At 38.9% G+C, this 18,989-nt stretch overlaps 1 protein-coding gene, 1 pseudogene and 1 gene segment (V, D, J or C); all 3 read right to left on the bottom strand.

Annotated features, from left to right (window-relative positions):
- Positions 1-10: 10 nt before the first annotated feature.
- LOC147332395 (uncharacterized) lies at positions 11-3,302 on the bottom strand. 2 transcript variants are annotated; one of them, XM_086288908.1, is made up of 5 exons: positions 3,053-3,302; positions 2,116-2,193; positions 1,446-1,778; positions 1,222-1,251; positions 11-1,077 (listed from the first exon to the last, which is right to left on the bottom strand). In XM_086288908.1, exons 1-5 carry the CDS (start codon positions 3,108-3,110, stop codon positions 722-724), a joined length of 855 nt encoding a protein of 284 aa, XP_086145034.1. In that variant the 5' UTR covers positions 3,111-3,302; the 3' UTR covers positions 11-721. The 2 variants fall into 2 exon arrangements, with proteins under 2 accessions (XP_086145034.1, XP_086145033.1); XM_086288907.1 differs by lacking the exon at positions 1,222-1,251.
- A 10,350-nt stretch (positions 3,303-13,652) lies between these two features.
- Positions 13,653-14,107, bottom strand: LOC147332394 (Ig heavy chain V region 914-like). The segment is given in 2 exon segments: positions 13,653-13,966; positions 14,062-14,107. Coding segments are annotated over 2 exon segments (360 nt in total).
- A 2,743-nt stretch (positions 14,108-16,850) lies between these two features.
- On the bottom strand, positions 16,851-17,306 carry LOC147332393 (immunoglobulin heavy variable 3-30 pseudogene; annotated as a pseudogene).
- Positions 17,307-18,989: the final 1,683 nt, after the last annotated feature.

Below are 18,989 nucleotides of genomic sequence, written 5' to 3'. Positions count from 1 at the left end.
TATGCAGAGCTCCTTTGAAGAAAACAGTGGATTTATTTATAGTCAGTATATAGTGAGTAAATGATGACTAGGCAGTCCTTAGCTTAAAGTAAGCTTTCACACAGTAAACACGTCCAAGCTGTTTCACACAATGATCCAGCATTGACTGAAGCCCGATCACACCGTTAAGTAGACAGCCCCAAAGATAGTTAGCCACAGCTGGTGTTGTGGGTTTTATTATGACATATATACATGTATACACTAGACATGTAATAATAGTTACTCTCATAAATTGTGTGTAATCATATATACTCACATATACTATGCATACTCACAATGAAGTGTTTATATAGTGGAGTCACTGTGTTAAGCATTTAACCTGCGTGTTCAAATCACAGGAACCATATTTTTAGGTTAAATTTATTTACCATTGTATTAAGGAATAATATTAACCACAGGCTGCTAAAATCCTCTTCAGCAGTGACATTGTCTTTGTTAAGTGACGCTTCAAGTTATTCATCTATACATATACCAAAGAGTCTCCATGCAACATCTATTTCAAACAGACATCACATATTTCAACTAAATGACACTGTGACTTAGACAGGTTGAAAAACAAAATGATGACAACAAAAGCATAGATTTTGTTTCAGAGTGGTTGACATCACAAGTGCACAGGTTTTCATATAGAAAACTCTCACAGACAAAGAATGACACAAGTACGAAATATCACATTTAAAGCTTAGTAGGTACAGTCACAGTCATTGGAATTACCAGGGCTGCTGGACACTGTTATTGAAATATTTTCAGATCGGACATGGCAGGTGACTGTCAGGACTTGATCTTTTTTGACCCAGTTTGCCTTACTGGTGGTGTAAAGACTCATACTTCGCCATTTCTGGTCATTTTTGCTCTGCTGTGCAGGGATGTCGGTGCCTGTAACATAACGTCCAGAATTTCGTCCATAACTTTCTGACCATTCGATTTTATACATCTTATTCACAGCACTGGTGACCAGACACACCAGAGTGATTTCATCCTGAGGATTTAACTGGTCAGTGTGCAGCTGTGGGGGGATGTGGACTGTCACCGTTGGCCCTGTCCCATCAGAAAAGATATTCAATTAAACAGGGATATTACTATATACGTTTAAAGAGAACACATTGAGTTTTGACATTATGTATTGACATTATGCATATATGTTAACAGACAGAAAGATGTGTGTGTGTAATTGTAACATTCTGTTTTTCAGATCTGCAGTTATGGAAACATCTGTTGAGGAGAAAAAATGCAAAACAAAACAAATTTATTTTAAAAAGCTGCTGTATTTGATAAAGTGTTAGACCTCAAATTATTGGCTGTTAGTGTTCATCAAACTTCTACATTTTTTTTAAAATGGTTATACCTTATTTTATTACAGAATGAAAGGGTTTTGTTTTTTTTAAAGAAAAGTATCAGTTACTCACCTACTGGGTTGTCTCTGTCAGGTTGATTCAAAGATGCATTTTGCCCTCCCGTTAACACACAAGTGAATTCAGTGTCTGCATTCACATCACTGGGATTTACTGTGAGAAAACTTAGTGCATCGTACACTTTCTTTCCATCCTTTCTTGATTCAGAAACTGTTGTCAGAACTGTAAATGGCAGATCTATTTCACTGGTGATGTCTTTTCCGTTTTTCAGCCATTTGAGGTCATGTTTCTTTGGTACAAACTCTTTCACAAAGCATTGGGTGATATTGGTGCCGTCAAAAGAGGGAATAACTGTTGTATTAACAGTTGGATTCTGCTCAAACCCCTCTGAAAAACAAAGATTGACACAAATGTATGGAAAAGCATGAAACATTTTGAACACATCTTCTCATCATTATCTTCTTCTTTATTTTTACTACTTTCTACATTGTATACACATACTGTATGAAGCAAAATATATGGAATTATGTAGCAAAGAAAAATTGATAAATAACTAAAAATATATTTCAGATTCCTGAAAGTAGCCACCCTTTGCTTTGAAAATTAAATCCTCTAGATTTAATTTTAATAGATTTTATAGAACATTATCCAGCCATGAATTAAAAGAATATAAAAATAGTTTTTGGGAGTTTTTTGTATTTATTTATTTTGTAAAACGTTTTACCTGCACAGCAGACAGTCAAAAGCAGCAGCACTGTCCTACAGTCCATCTTGTTTAACTGCATGTATGTTAGTCCACTGTCTGTGGATGGTTTCAGCATAGGTGGAAGAAAGAATATTTGCATTTGTATCTTCTCAAACCCATGAGAGAAAACTTGAATAATGAAAGAGTGTTTACACAGAATAAATTACCCCACCCCACAAAAAAGAGAAAAAAAAACTGTGTTGAAAACTGTGAATTATTAATTTGTGTACATTCTTCTCTCTTATCAAACAAGCAGAACTAGAATGGAATTGGCAGTCATTTCTATTGTATTGAACCTTGAAATTAAGATGCATTTTAATGCTGGATTACAGCTATAAAGTAATGTGAATCCTTTAATAATTATTACCTTTTCTGAAACTGTATTTTGTCTTTGAGGCAACAGTTTACAACAAGTAGTCATTAAATGTAAAAGAGAAAAATCTAAAGTAAAAACAGACATAGGTAAACCATAGTGTGATTAATAACTTGGCAATTACAAGTGGAAAGCAGTCAAGAAGGATATAACAACAAATCAACTCTGACTAAATGGGGCCGACATTTAAAGAGTTTTTGCTTGTGTAAACAACTAATATAATATCTTAAATATTACTTACTTTCACAGTTATATATATATATATATATATATATATATATATATATATATATATACATACATATACATATAGATATATAGATATACATACATATACACATATAGATAGATATAGATAGATATAGATATTGTTTTATATGAAATATTCAAGTATACAAGTTTCAATTGTAGAGACTAAAATATCAATATATTATAATCAATTAAAAGCACTCTACCTGATACAATACAGATAAAGCCAAATGTTCTCTACCATTGTGATAAAAGGAGCAAATCTTTATATGATTCGTCTTGTGCTCAACTCACTGTGTATCCTTTTGGCACAGTAATTCACTGCTGAGTCCTCAGTCTTCAAATTGTTCATCTGTAGATAGACTTTATTGCTGGAGATGGTTAATCTACCCTGGACTAACTGGGAGTAATGGATAAAAGTACTATCTGTGTGTATAAATCTGATACACTCCAGCCCTTTACCAGGAGCCTGTCTGATCCAGCAACAAACTGAGCTTCTAAAGCAAAATCTTTCTATCTATCTACCGTAGTCTGTGCGACTCGCTGTCTTTGATGAAAGAAAGTGCGTTTATTTACAGTTAAAGTTAGTTCAGTAAACAGTTCAATGTGCAAACAATCCACGGGGATCTCGTCCGAGTTCCAATATAGTGCATTTCTGTCCCCTTTCCAGAAATACTCCAGTGCTTGTGATCCACCTCCACGAAATCCATTCCATCCCTGTTCCTAGTGGAAACGAACACAGCAAACAGTATGTCTCTCTTCTTGCAGGCGCACAGTTTCCTCACGACACGATACTTGGGCTATTACCAGGCTTAGATCAGCTCTGACTGTCATCTGACCACACCATTAAGTAGCTCTGCTCAAAATGTCGGATGATTGGAAGCATTTGGACACGGAATCAGTTCCAGGTGTAGTGGCTCCAGCTCCGAAGCGCTTCTGGGTCGGATGCCATTCGCACCTGACTTCTGGAAGTGTGACTTCCATAAACAATGTGCCACAGGATAGCGAAGAAGAAAATGGAGAGGAGAAACACAAACAAAAACAAAGACAGGCAGGTCGACTGGCGAGGCCCGTCCAACCATGACAGTTGTAGTTCCACCTTTAACACAACTTGAAACAAAGGGAGCAACCAACAGGAGTGTTATCTTTCTGTATACCATCCTGACAGTATGCCTGGTATCTCTGCAGAACTACTTTAAATATTTTCAATGTCCTTTTATTATGGTCCTCCCATCACAATCAAATTCTGCTTTTAAAATTAAATTTAAAACTGCCAACTCAGCATTATCACTACTACTGGTTTTAGATTTACATATTCACAAACAACAAAAGACTTAATAAATTATCTTCCAAAACTATGTTATTGAAAGATTTTGTTAAAATTGGACTAAATTTTGAAAAGTTTCTTCTTTGAACTTTTGATTCGACTAGTTGTTCTACTTTGTGTTGTTGTACACTGATGCTTCAATTTGAAAATACAAAGTTTCATACTGAATTGAATTGAATTGAATGCTTTATTGGCCATATGCAGGTTGCCCCGCAGAGGAATAGGACCCCCCCCCCCCGACTTACACACACAACAAAGACATCACATGGGAATACAGTCGGAGATCGGCAGCGTTGCAGAGAAAACACTGAAAAATTACACAACAATGGGAAAAGTACAAGAGGAAAAAAAAGAGACCTGTTCTCACGCTGGGCACCTATGGGAGGACAGCATGAGAACAGGAAACAAAAAAAAACTCATCTGCACAGAGAGCACATTAATGTCCACATCACAACATTAGAGCACGTGACTAGCCACAGGGGTTGGATAGGGGGGTGGGGGGTAATCCGAAGGAACACAGCAGTCGTCCTACACAGCGCTACCATTTCAGCGCGGCACGCAGACCCGCCGTCTTCCCCCGCAGGAAACAAGCATCGAAGGCGTTTGGAAAGGGAGGGGGATGAGTGCGTGCTTATCAGTGTAAGTGTATGTGTGTGCGTGTCCAGAGTCCAGCTGAGACAGTGTCCTTTGCCCTGTCAGGCTAAGTAAACAGTCTGCCAGCCAACCCAGGTGGCCTTGCATGGGATGGGAAGAATAGTCATCACACAGTCATTATCAGGGAGTTGTTTTGGTGGGCTCCAGCCTTGGGCCTGAGCAGCTGGCGCCGTGGTGTCCATATGTTGAATATTGTTGATTTCTCCTTTATGCGAGCAGCTCCGAATTTAGCACTCTGACACTGGTCTCTCGATCTCCCGTTGGAGAGCCGCGAGCCTCCCCATGATGGTATCAAACTTCTGTTCCGTGGTGTTGTCATTCTTTTGATTCTGAGACCCCACAACTGCAGTGAGCCGTTCTGCGATGTGATCCAACTTTCGCTCAAGGGTGTCATTGTGAGCAGGCCCCTCTCTGATGTATCCCATCATACGCTCAATGGTGTTAGTTTGAGTCTTCACGGCAGCTGTAAGCGTCTCCAAGGTGTTAACCATGCTGCGTTCAGTGTGAGAGGTCGCACCTCGTCCCGTCGCTTCAATTCCAGCGATCAGCCTTGGGGGGGTTTGAACAGCTGGTTCCGCTCTCTTATTTCTCCGATAAGTCAGGGCCAAGCCAGCTCCGATCAGCAAGAACCCTGTTATCATGGTTCCGAATAGGTAGATATCAGTTTATTTTTAAAAATAAGCCAGAACCATGTGCAGTTTTTTTTATTAGACCTGTTTCATTTCCTGAGTTGTTATTTTCTGCTGTGACTAGATGGTTTTCAGTATGTTTGTGTCTGAAACCGCAGTTTAAATACTGAAGTATTTAATACGTGAACCTGGTATCAGTGTCACTTGAGTAATACATACATCAGTCCACTGTTTCTATTTCACAGTTGGTAAATAAACATTAGCCACATAGCTCAATAGTTTCTGGCAATTAAGGACCTTGGAATGTACTTCACATGGTTTTTGCTTGCTATCAACTTCTTGGCTGTAAATATATTATCTCCCGCTGCTGGTAATGCTACTTTTGCATGTGTCCATTTCACGTTTAGGAAAGGGAAACCTATTCTTTAAAGCACCATTTTTATAAACGTTTCCTTCACACTGTTGTCAGTCAAAGAATAACTAGAGACCTGACACAGGGTCCAGCAGCCAGCAGCAGTAACAGAGCTAACAGGACTGATGTTAAGTTGAAATGATGTGAGTTCATTTGTCCTCTCCACATGGCACACATGATCCACTCACTAACTTCATTTTGCCAATTTTTCAATATATTTAAATTGAACATTATAATTTTTTCATGAACATAAACATATAGCCACATTTTTTTTAATTTTTGGTAGAGAGCTTGTGCAGCAAACAATTTGTACTGCCATGCCATTTAATTATCTCTTAAAACATTTGTAGTTAGTTCATTTATCGGTACATTAAATTTTGTATAATGAAGAGTATTTTAAATAATGAGTTAATTGCAGCTAAATGTATTTCTTTGCCAATGCAGAATCAATTTCACATGCATTTAATTTGTCATCATAGTGCACTTTAGGTACTGTAATGAACCGCAATAAACTTTATCTTTACACAAGTATTATTGTGCAAATTTACTTGTATAGGCCATTCAGACTATAGAATAAAATGAGGCTTCCAGTGTTATTAAGTCTTTCTTCTCTGTAACATTTTTTTTTTTTTTTAGTAGTAACTCGACAGACAGTCAACACTATTTCCACCATTCATCTGATTAATAGATTAATTGATACTGATAGATTCTTAACAACCCAAAAGATGCAGCAGCCAGCATTGGTATCAAAGCTACAGAGAGAACATGTTTGATATTTAAGCTGAAGAGATGTAAGCTGTTCATTGCCTGTTCGTGCCTAATGCTTATTATGAGGAAAGGCTTATTGTTAACTTAAATACATTTGCATTTTTTTAAAGCAATGACTGAGTAGACTGTTTACTTCCTCTCTGTTTTTCTCTCATTTTGAAAGCAGTTTAAATGCTTGTGCAGTTGTCAGGTAAACAGTGTCTTCCCCACAGCTGCTATTAAAACATGATAAGTGGAATAAAATGAAGCTCAGTTTTTAGCTAGACAGAGACCTTGGAAGATGTCATGATACTGAAACACTGCATTTATTGTATTTCATCTATTTAAACAGCAGGATGTCTGGTGAGGCCTGAAATGATCCTCTCATATATGAACAACTTCCTGTGACCATTTTAACTTACCATTCTGTTTTATTGACTTTGAATACCTTTGATAATGAGATGACCTTCATCATGACAGTGGAGGAGACACCAGTGGAGAAGTTTAACTGCATGAAATGTAAAGAACTTCTCAGACAAATGTAAGACTTTCTTACACTAAAAGCCTTAATAGATTTAGTATTAGTAACACTTTCATTATACTACAATTATGATGAAAGGCAAATGTAGCATAAAGGGCTGTAGGATTTTGTACAGCTGCTTAAAGAATTTCAGTCACTGTGAGTCTCGAGCACAATAATAAACAGCCGAATCTTCAGTCCTCAGGCTGTTCATCTGCAGATACAGCTGCTGTTTGCTGTTGTCTCTGGAGATGGTGAACCGGCCTTGGACTGACTGAGAATAATAGATGTAAGCACTGTCATATCTGATGTTCGCAACCCACTCTAATGCTTTTCCAGGTGCCTGTCTGACCCAGGCCATCCAGTAGTCACTAAATGTAAAGCCAGATCCTGTACAGGTCAGTTTGTGGGATTCTCCAGGTCTTTTAACCACTGGTTCAGACTCAGTCAGAGTCTGACTATCACCACCTGTAAAATTAAAAAAAAAATGCAAGTAACTTTGCATTTGTCTTATTGTGACTATAGGGAGACAAAATAAAATACAATATCAGCAAAAATCTTCACCTGCCCAGCAAACAGTTAAAAGCAGCAGTCCTGTCCTACAGTCCATCATATCGATCTGTGAGTCCACTGCTCTGTCGTTCACTCTACAGTCAGATAAGTAGAAGTGAAAGACATCTGAGTTTGCATTAACTCCTCCTCACTGGATGACTTTAGCTAAATTTAGCATGGACATTGTTTTTTTTTAAATCTGATATGTTAAAGCTCAGACTGTGAATTAAGTCACACACCCAGTTCTGTCAGCTACAAGAAAACAGCACTCAGAGAGATCAAAATGGAACATGATAATAAAATAATATAATAATGCTAAAATTATTCTGTTCATGTTTGAAGTCTACAAAGTGAATTTTAAGCTGAACTAAGAAAGAAATCAGTCATCAGTAATGGAAAATCTATGTGTCTTATGTGTCATTAGGGTGAAATCAGTAGCTAACAAAAAGATCTGATCCCTTTTCCTGATCCCTGTCACAGGGAAAATTACTCATTGATATTTTAGTTATCTTTTCACTATTAAATACAATATTGCTACATCAATATTAGGTACTGAATGATTTTTTGTAGTTTTTAAACGGACTTCTGTCACAGTGGTGGCTGAGCACTATAATAAACAGCAGAATCTTCACTTGTCTGACTGTTCATCTACAGATATCCGCAGAAATTGTTCTCTGCTGTCTCTGAAAAAAGATAAACCAGCCTTGAACTGACTGAGAGTAGTATTTCTTGCTACCATTATAATTGTCAACCCAGGAAACCCACTGGGAGTCCATTTGTGTTCTCTCTGTACGTAGAGATAGAAAACATCTGAGGTTTGCATTGAATCCTCCTCACTCCAGGATAACAATGGGATAAACTTGTCTATCAACTTTTTTTTACTATGTGTTATCCACAGCAAACTAAATTAGAGCCAAACGTACTATTCACTGTAATTTTTTGATTATTCATTATTCATTGTTTTGTGACAAACAATAATATTTTGAATTAAAGTTCTCTTCCAAAACAAGTCAAAGTCAAAGCTTCAGTAATCCAGCTCAGTGCTCATATATTCATATTGCTAGGTGACCCTGACTTAACATGGTGTTAATGGTTGTTTTAAACCTTTTCTGCTACTCCATATATCTATTTGTAATATTAACCCTTGAAGTGCCAAGTGAATTGATATATGATGATTTGCTGTTATTTACTTCAGGATTTAAAGCTTTATTTAAAATCAGAATCAGAATCAGAATCAGAATACTTTATTGATCCCTGGGGGAAATTATTTTTGTTACAGTGCTCCATTTTAAACCAACATTAAGACAAGACAGACAATACGCTAACTAAGAATAGTACAATATATACATATATATACATACATACATACATACATAAGTCACTCATAAATAAATAGTTGGAAAAGAAACATGTGTAGTTGTAGCAGCAAACAGTGTGTTAAGTGGATGCGTTGTACAGGGAGATGGCCACAGGCAGGAATGATTTCCTGTGTCGTTCAGTGGTGCTTTTCGGTAATCTCAGTCTCTCACTGAACGAGCTCCTGTGACTGACCAACATGTCATGGAGTGGGTGGGAGGTGTTATCCAACATTGTCTTTATCTTGGACAGCATCCGCCTCTCCGACACCACCTTGAGGGAGTCCAGCTCCATCCCCACAACATTGCTGGCCTTACGGATCAGTTTATTAAGTCTGTTGGCATCTGCGACCCTCAGCCTGCTCCCCCAGCATGCAACAGCATAGAGGATCGCACTGGCCACAACAGACTCGTAGAAAATCCTCAGCATTTTCTGGCAGATGTTGAAGGACCTCAGTCGCCTCAAAAAATAGAGACGACTCTGGCCCTTCCTGTAAAGTGCTGTGGTGTTTTTAGCCCAGTCCAGTTTATTGTCAATGTGTACTCCAAGGTATTTATAGTCCTCCACAATGTCAACACTGACCCCCTGGATTGAAACAGGGGTCAAGTGTTTCCTGGTCTTCCTGAAGTCCACGATCAGTTCCTTGGTCTTTGCCACGTTGAGCTGCAGATGATTCTGCTCACACCACGTGACAAAGGAGTCGACCACAGCCCGGTACTCTGTCTCATCATCCCTGCTGATGCATCCAACCACCGCAGAGTCATCAGAAAACTTCTGAAGATGGCATGTCTCTGTGCAGTGGCTGAAGTCTGTGGTGTAGAGGGTGAAGAGGAAGGGGGAGAGGACAGTCCCCTGTGGTGCCCCTGTGTTGCTAATCACCTTGTCAGACACACACTGTGGGAGACGTACATATTGTGGTCTTCCTGTCAGGTAATCAACAATCCAGGACACCAGAGAAGCATCCACCTGCATCGCTGCTAACTTATCACCCAGGAGGGTCGGCCTGATGGTGTTGAAAGCACTGGAAAAGTCAAAAAACATGACCCTCACAGTGCTCGCCGGCTGGTCCAGATGGGTGTAGACACGATTGAGCAGGGAGATGATGGCGTCCTCTGTTCCGAGACGAGGCTGATAAGCGAACTGAAGGGGATCCAGATGTGGTCTTACTATGGGTCGCAGCTGGTCCAGGATGAGCCTTTCCAGGGTCTTCATGATGTGGGAGGTCAATGCCACGGGCCTGTAATCCTGGGGGCCACTGGGACGAGGCGTCTTTGGTACAGGGACGAGGCATGATGTCTTCCACATCACCGGGACCCTCTGCAGACTCAGACTCAGCATAAACAGTTTATGAAAGACTCCACACAGCTGGGGGGCACAGGTCTTGAGGACAAGGGGACTCACTCCGTCTGGTCCAGCAGACTTGCCTGAGTGAAGTCTCCTCATTTGCATCTCAACCTGGTATTGAGTGAAGGTGATGGGTGGGGGAGGGGTGTCAGGAATCTCACAGGAGGCAACATGTGAAGAGAGAGGCTGGCACAGTGGTGTGGCTCTGGATTCCAGGCTGACTACAGGTGAGGTTGTGGGGGTGGGAGCAGACACTGTGGTGTCGAATCTATTGAAAAACAGATTCAACTCGTCGGCTCTATTCTCACCTCCCTCAGCTCCCCTGCTGTTGGTTGGCCTGAATCCAGTGATGGTCTTCATGCCCCTCCACACCTCTCTCATGCTGTTCTGCTGGAGTTTCCACTCCAGCTTCCTCCTGTAATTGTCCTTAGCCTCTCTGATCTTGTCCTTTAGTAACACCTGGATCTTCCTCACCTCCTCTTTGTTGCCCCCTCTGAAAGCCCTCTTCTTGTTGTTGAGGAGGGCTTTGATGTCCTTAGTCACCCACGGCTTGTTATTTGGGTAACAATGAACAGTCTGAGCTGGAACAATGGAGTCGGTGCAGAAAGTTATGTAGTCTGTGATACACTCAGTAAGCCCATTGATGTCCTCGGCGTGAGGCTCACAGAGTGTTTCCCAGTCGGTCACCTCGAAACAGCCCTGTAGTTCCGCTATTGCCTCCTCTGACCACCTCCTAACAGTCCTGGTGGTCACAGGTTCCCTCCTCACAATTGGCACATAGCGGGGGGTGAGGTGAATCAGGTTATGATCTGACCTACCAAGTGGGGGGAGGGAGGAGGAGCTGTATGCATCCTTGACGTTAGCATACAGTAAGTCTAAAGTTTTCTCTCCCCTGGTGGGACAGTCCACATATTGTTTGAATGTTGGTAGTGTATTGTCCAGTGATACATGGTTGAAGTCACCCGAGATCACAATAAAGGCACTCGGGTGCTGAGTCTGTAGCCGAGCTATGGCAGAGTGGATAGTGTCACATGCAGCTGTGGGGTTAGCAGAGGGGGGAACATAAACAGCCACCAAGATGACGTGAGAGAATTCCCTGGGTAAATAATACGGCCTGAGTCCAACAGCACACAGTTCAGTGTCCGGGCAACAAATCCTTTCTTTGATTGTTATGTTGGCAGGGTTACACCACCGGTTGTTAACTAAAACAGCAAGCCCACCTCCTTTACGCTTACCGCTAGCGATGCTGTCCCTGTCCGCCCGAACAGTGTGGAAGCCTTCCACGGAAGCATTCTCATCGGGAATGTCCTGGTGCAGCCATGATTCGGTGAAACACATCAGGCTACACTCTCGGTATTCCCTCTGACTCCGTACCAGTGCTGAGAGCTCGTCGATTTTAATTGCCAACGATCGCACATTTCCCATCACGATAGACGGCAGACACGGTTTAAACCTCCTCCTCGCTTCGAGCCTCCGCTGTCTCACCGTCTCCTTTTTTCTTCTCTTCTGTCCTTGACCTCTGCATCCCCGATGTGTTTTCCTCCAAATTTCAGCTGGTACTTCTACGGGCCTGGCCAGCGAGCCGGCCGGCATCAGGGCATTCAGCTGATCTCTGGAGTAAACAGTCCGTGCGTGTAGGAGATGTGCCGCGGTCCCGTTCCTTGATAAAAGTAAGAGTTCCACGGCCACCAGAAGAACAAAAACTCTCTCAATCCACATGATTGAGTAAGAGATAGAAAACGGAGGAAAATACAAGTCAGAAAAAAAAAAGAATACGTAAGAAAAAAGAGCTAAACTAAGAGAAAAGCAGGAGCGACTGTAACAGGCTGCACGCTGGTTGGCGCATGCGCACTGCTTTCATTTATAAATGCTTTGTAAGATATAGATAATCCCCATTTTTGATGAGGTCTCACAAAGAATGTAACTAACAAATAGTAACTGCTTGAATTAATCATGGTTATGTGTCCTATTATGAAGCAATTACAAACAGCTACAAATGGAGGCTACATATCTTCAGTGATTACTCATCATTGCCTTTGTTAAAGCTGATTGTATGATAATGGACTGACTTTACCTGATTGTAGCGCAGTAAATGGAAGAAACAGAGCTGGTTGATATATATATATATATATATATATATATATTTTTTTTTTTTAATTACAGCAATGTTTAATTGTAGTGTTATCATTGAATTTAGTACAATAATATTTTACATTAATTAATTACTGAAAAATATACTGTGATTTCTGTAATGCATTACTTTGGACCAAGTGACAATCAGTATTATTTGAGTTTTATTTACTCAAGTTTGTCCAAACAATTTCTTTTAGGCTAAGTTTTACACAATGAGACAGGGGTATGTTTTACGAAGTTTGCCATATGAATATAATACTCTACAAACTCTCTGCCTCATACTCTTATTTGTATTCACAGTTACACATGCTGCTTTTGGTGGCTTTGTGTTGCTGGGTATTTGTACGGGCCTGTCAGTGTTCTGTATCACTGTGCAGTAACATGCACAGTAATAGACAACTGTGTCCTCGAGCTGTAGATTCTGTCCTGTTATTGTCACTTTGCCAACAGAATTGTCTCTGCTGATGCTGAACTTGTTCTTAAAAACATTGTTATGGTCACTGCTCCCATCATATCAAATGTGTAAAATCCATTCCATTGGTTTTCCTTCATTCTGTGTGATCCAAGTATTAGTAATTCCATTGTATTTAGTAGTGCGAATTGACCAAAGCTTCTCACAGGATGCAGTAGCCAGCAGCAGTATCTGGGCTGCAGAGAACATGGTTGTTACTGAAGCTGAACTGATATGAGCTCGTCTGCCCTCTCACTGATGCAGCCACATACTGCACAGTGTTGTGGAAGTGCTTGGTGTTCATTACAATACAAGGACTGTGCGTTTGAAATGCCATAGTTGAAACCACAGTTGACCAGTTGAAACCCACGGATATAAAAACTTTTTTGTTTTGTTTTGTTTTATTATATTTATTCCTTTTTTTTTCTACCTTAAGGCATTTCAAATCTACATGAGTTTTTGTGTTTTTATCTCTCTTTATTTCTCAGTTTTTTGTATTATTGTAGGGTCTTTACCTTACAATATAAAGTTCCTTGAGGCATCTTTTGTAGTGATTTTGCACTATATAAATAAAATTGAATTGAATTAAACTCAAGACATTTTGTATTAAGTGTACTGTTGGGATAGATACAAAGCAGGAAAAAATGTTTCATTAGCAGAATTTATTATTATTATTGAATCTTAAAAAAAATAGCAAAACTCAAAATAAGGATGTTGTTTTGAGGGTGAATTCAAATAGGATTTTGTACAGCTGCTCAAATGCTTTCAGTCACTGTGGCTCTCGAGCACAATAATAAACAGCAGAATCTTCAGTCTTCAGACTGTTCATCTGCAGATACAGCTGCTGTCTGCTGTTGTCTCTGGAGATGGTAAAACGGCCTTGGACTGACTGAGAGTAGTAAGTGGTTCCCCCGCTGCTGCTAATATAAGCAATCCACTCCAGTCCTTTTCCAGGAGCCTGTCTGATCCAGTGCATATTGTAGCTGCTGAATGTGAATCCAGAGGTTGTGCAGGTCAATTTATGGGATTCTCCAGGCCTTTTATCCACTGGTCCAGATTGTGTCAGAGTCTGAGAATTTACACCTGTCAATAGAAATATTCAGGCAGATAAGAAAAGAAAATTAAATACTTTCAGCAGATGTAAAAAGAACATTAAAAGAGTTTTAGTAGAGTTTAACCTGCACAGTAGAGAGTCAGAATTAGCAGCACTGTCTTAGAGTCCATCTTGTAAAACTCTGTCAGTCCACTGTTCTCTGCAGGGTCTCAGCAGTAAGATAAGTAGGTGGAAGTCATCTCAATATTTGCATAGGAAACATCAAAGGTAGAAATACATGAACACAATACGGATAAAATCTTGGAGAAGCTCACGGCTCTTTCTTCAACTGGAAATTGATAGACCTGGTGACCAGTGATGAACATTAACCTTTTCACGCATAGTGGTCACTACAGTGGACAGCTATTCAAAGACTGTTTTCTTGTGTTTGTGTCTGTGTTGATGGTTTACTTGCAGATAAACAACTACATTGGGCACTGATGTGTCACTCCATACCCTGCCATGTTTAAAAAAAGATGAAAAAAGTACATATTTAAAAAAATGAAGTTTAAAATACACATACAAGTTAAAAAAGCTGTACGCCCGTAGGCCGAGGCTGACGGGAACAACAAAAAATTCTACTTGATATCGGGACTGTTTGACTATTTCTCCATATCCTTCCAAGGCCGCCTGCGTAGGCTGCGGACTGTTGACTTTCACTTAACAGGGTGAAAGGACACTCTTTGAAGCTGAACACAGGACACACATACGTTCGCACGTACTGGTACAGATACACACTCACCCACCCCCCTCCATCCCAAACGCCTGTGGAAGCAGATTTCTTTTCTTATGTATTAATCACATATTTTAATCATATCACATTAGTATAGCAAGAGCACTCTTGTCACTTAGTTGTATGCATGTGCACTACAGATGGGCCTTAGGTGACGACTAAGCAGAAAACAAGGTCATAATTCTCTCTGTGAGGGAGGAGGTATAGCCCCCCCTGAGATGGGTCAACATGTAAGAGTTGTGGAATGTTTCTTTGTTTGGGAAGCTATAAAAGAGTTCAGGGCAGTGTCCATCCTCAGAAAACTGTTTGGTGTTTGATCTGAACATTTTCTCCACTGCAGTGCTTTTCTTTTTCTTTTAATAAACCTAACTTCAAAAGACACGCTCACCTAGTAGTTGCAGTTTTGTTTAAGATTTTCCACAACACGCTTCCGATGCATGTCACGTGCTTTACATGGTGTAAATGTGAATATTCATGTGCTTTTTTTGTATTGTCCTCAAACTGGTCTCCCAGTTAGGAGCTCAGTTCGAGTAGAGTTCTTTTTTCTCCTCTTGACCCCTGATGTGTGTACTTTCACTGATTTTCCTCTGGCGCAGCTACATCTGCTTATTTTGTTTGTTTGTTTTATTTCAATTAAAACTTACAAATAAACGTAAAGTGTAAAAGTTACACACTCATTAATAAATACGAACTGCTAAGAAGATTTAGAAAATGCAGCGCACACTCTCCACTATTTCACTTTCAAAGCCACTTCAGAATTCTTCCTACCTGCAAATAATCCCCATATCATCTATCCAAGAAACAAAAATCTACAGTAAGGTCTAAGGATCTTTATTACACATATTGCAAGATCCTTTCATACTCACCTCGCCCACTCATAATAACTACCCTCTTCAAAAACTGTAAAACCGCAGTTGATCTGTTGATTCTGATTTCAGAGTCCAATTTGAGCCCAAACATAACAGAACCTGGCAGCACTGATGGCCACTATTCCTATGTCCCTTTTATTGAAAATGGAAATGGTAAGAATACACAGGAAGTATTTTATTATATAAACACGTATAAGCGTTAAAATCATTAAACAATAATAAACTCATAACTATACCAGCTTTAATCAAAACATAGAATGTGGGAGGAAACCTTGTGCGTGTGAGTTTCGTATGTGTTTCCCAAATGACTCAGCTCAACTGTCTTTAAAATCTACCAACCCATCTTTGTCGTCTTTGTTTTTATCTCAGTTAACTGTCAGTTATCTCACAATAAACTGAGTTAACTCACTACAAGTTTGTGTTCTTGCAAATGTACACTGTTCACATTTAAATAGTATTTTTTGTAGTTTTACTAACCACTTTTAACTACAAGTCACACTCTAACAATACATTTAGAATGACCAGTCATTCTAACAAACATGTCTTTGGTCTGTGGGAGAAAGCTGACATAAACCCATACAAGTACAGAACATAAATTTGATCTGGGAACCTCGCAGAGCCCTCTGACCTCTCTATGACCTGTTGTTTTTATGAGCACCATATATGATCCCACTTATGCTTTTTGTTACGCCTTCATTGTTTTAAGATTACCCCATGAACTTTCAAGACCAACAAGTACCTCTCTCTAGGCAAACCTGGGCATATGTGGTGAACACACAGACATTTGATTGAAAATTATGTAAGGGTTAATTAATGGTTTTTCTTTCTTATTTTTTTCTTGCATCTTCTGTCCATTTGGTTTATTTCATAGCTTTTAAACAAACTAAGAAAAAAAAATAATGTTACTGCTCAACTTCATCAGTAATGAATGAGCAAATAATCCAATTTTGTTGTGTTGGTTGAAGCTTTTACTAGCTTACCTCATATGATTTTTTAACATCTCTTTTATATATACAGAAGTAAAAGGTAAATTTAATTGTGTAGGAGCTAAAAACAATTTCAACTCCTATTTTGCCTCTCATTAAGGGCTTTGTGTTCTCTCAATAGGGACACAACCTTTGCAATATGTAGCCTATAAAGGGGAGATTTAACTTGAATCTATAAAAAAGTACATAACAACTGAAACAGAGTGAAATGTGAAGGGTTTCCAAGAAACATGCAGTTAGGATGAGGAAAGCATGTGTTTTTGTACAGCTGCCCAAAGTACTTCAGTCACTGTGTGTGTCGGGCACAGTAATAAACAGGAGAATCTTCAGTCTTCAGGCTGTTCATCTGCAGATACACCTGCTGTCTGTTGTTGTCTTTGGAGATGGTAAAACGGCCTTGGACTGACTGAGAGTAGTAAGTGCTGCTACCATCACTCCTGATGTAAGCAATCCACTCAAGTCCTTTTCCAGGAGCCTGTCTGATCCAGTCCATACCAAAGCCAGCGAAGTTATATCCAGAGCCTGTACAGGTCAATCTGTGGGATTCTCCTGGTCTTTTAACTGCTGAGTCAGATTGTGTCAGAGTCTGACCTTTTATGCCTTTTTAGAAATAAAAAACCCAGTAACAAAAAGAAAGGTAAATTATTTTTATTACCCATTATATGATATATATTTAAGGAAGAGGTTTACCTGCACAGTAGACTGTCAAAAGTAGTAACAATGTAGTAGTCCTACAGTCCATCTTGTTTAACTGTGTCTGTCCTCAATTGTCTCAAGTTTGAGTTAAATAGAGTTCAGTTAAATAGTGGTGGGGGACATCTAAATATTTGCATTGACTCCTCCTGAACAGTAGGAGAGTCTTTTCACCCAAAATGTGACTTGGGATTTCAAATGTTTTTATTTTAAAACATATTTAAATCTAAAATATTTGGATTTTTCTCCAAAAGCACATTTACAAAATTTAAAGCTGAACCACAGGTCACACGTGAGTCATTATTGATCACTGACGGTTCACAGTTTTGATAATATTAACTGCAATACTCCTTTTTATATGTGGTTAGTTTTTTCTTAATAACTTGCGCAAGGGAAAGGTAGCACAAACATGAGAGATCAAAAAGCCTCATTAAATGAAAATTTTGAAACTTGCTGCAGATAAATTTGACACAAGTTTTTTTTTTTTTTTTTTTCTGTAAATGTATTTTTAACGCCTGATAAATTTCCATTCCAGGGTGTAATGTTGTGAATTTTTACCTGCTTTCAGAGCTTTAAGGTGGTTATTTTATGTTGATCTGAGTCTCACTATGAAAATAAATATAAATAATTGTGGAGAAAATGTTTTTGGTATTAAATATTAAAATATGATGAGATTTATTCAATAAAATGAGCACTACACCAGATGTAATGCATTGTATTACGTTGAAGTATTTAATGTTTCTTCTTTTAACATTTGATTACAGTTAGTTTCAGCATTGTGATGCTGTATATGGATGCTCAGTACTATCAGTGAGTTTGGTCACATTGAAATATATGTGCTTCTGGCAGAGGGACACTGATTAATATTTCTTTTCTTAACTACACTGATCTTTTATCTTACTTTTTTCTTTTACTATTTTTCACTCTTTTATCCTGTTTTTTTTTTTTTTTTTTTTTTTTTTTTTTTTTAAACTTAAAAAACCCAACACAAACATCCTCTTCCCTGCTAAGGACACTGGAGAAACTCCTACTAGCTAATTGACAAAATGAAGCCCTCTTCCTGTGCACTTGATATCCTGCTGATGAGATCTGTAAAGGAAATTTTTCGATCTGTCAACCCACAAAGTCTAATCTAATCTAATTAATACATCATTACTGACAGGTTGTATCCCTGTTTACTTACAAAAATCAGTTATTCAAACTCTTCTGATTAAGATCAAATTTTAAAAATCCTCTCTGGACACAAATGTCTCTGGATAATTTAAAAAAAAAATCAAACTCCCTTTCTCCCTAAGGATTTACAAAATGGTTGTTGCTGAACTAACAGAAATGCTTCCGTCGACCTGTATAAAACAAACCACAGCACAGAGATGATGCTTCACAGAATGATGATGAATCATTGTTGGTAGCTGCAGATGCCATTTTTTTCTTTTTTTATTTGAGTGCTGCACTGTGTTTTACTGACTCACAGTGCAGCACTGGATTTTAACTGGATTTGCATTTATTTGGGCCAGAGATTAATGAGATTATCATCCCTTTAAATTGCTTTCGCTCTTTGCTCTGTGCCTCCAGTTTGAGTTACTTTAAGTATGTCTTTTATAATGTTTTATCATCTCTTCCTACTGATGATTTTTAACAATTATAATGTTTATATATTTGCTTTTAATTGACCCTCTTTTAGGTTCTTAATTCTCTTTATACCCCATCTGCTTGCAGTTATAGCTTTCCAGTG

This window comes from Aulonocara sp. 'chitande type north' Nkhata Bay, linkage group LG4, assembly GCF_057382095.1.
Source record: "Aulonocara sp. 'chitande type north' Nkhata Bay isolate Kocher_YH1m ecotype deep benthic linkage group LG4, A_spYH_male_GT1.1, whole genome shotgun sequence".
Taxonomy (NCBI): domain Eukaryota; kingdom Metazoa; phylum Chordata; class Actinopteri; order Cichliformes; family Cichlidae; genus Aulonocara; species Aulonocara sp. 'chitande type north' Nkhata Bay.
The sequence above is the reverse complement of the archived record's forward strand: the minus strand, read 5'-3'. Positions and strand labels throughout refer to the sequence as shown.

Bases quoted from the DNA above. Each gene is read 5' to 3' on its own strand.
- LOC147332395 (XM_086288908.1), bottom strand. From the start codon at position 3,110: ATGAACAATTTGAAGACTGAGGACTCAGCAGTGAATTACTGTGCCAAA. The intron at 1,252-1,445 runs GTGAGTAACTGA...TCTCCTCAACAG, and splicing joins TGACAGAGACAACCCAGTAG to ATGTTTCCATAACTGCAGAT. The intron at 1,078-1,221 runs GAATGTTACAAT...CTGATGGGACAG, and splicing joins AACTGCAGATCTGAAAAACA to GGCCAACGGTGACAGTCCAC.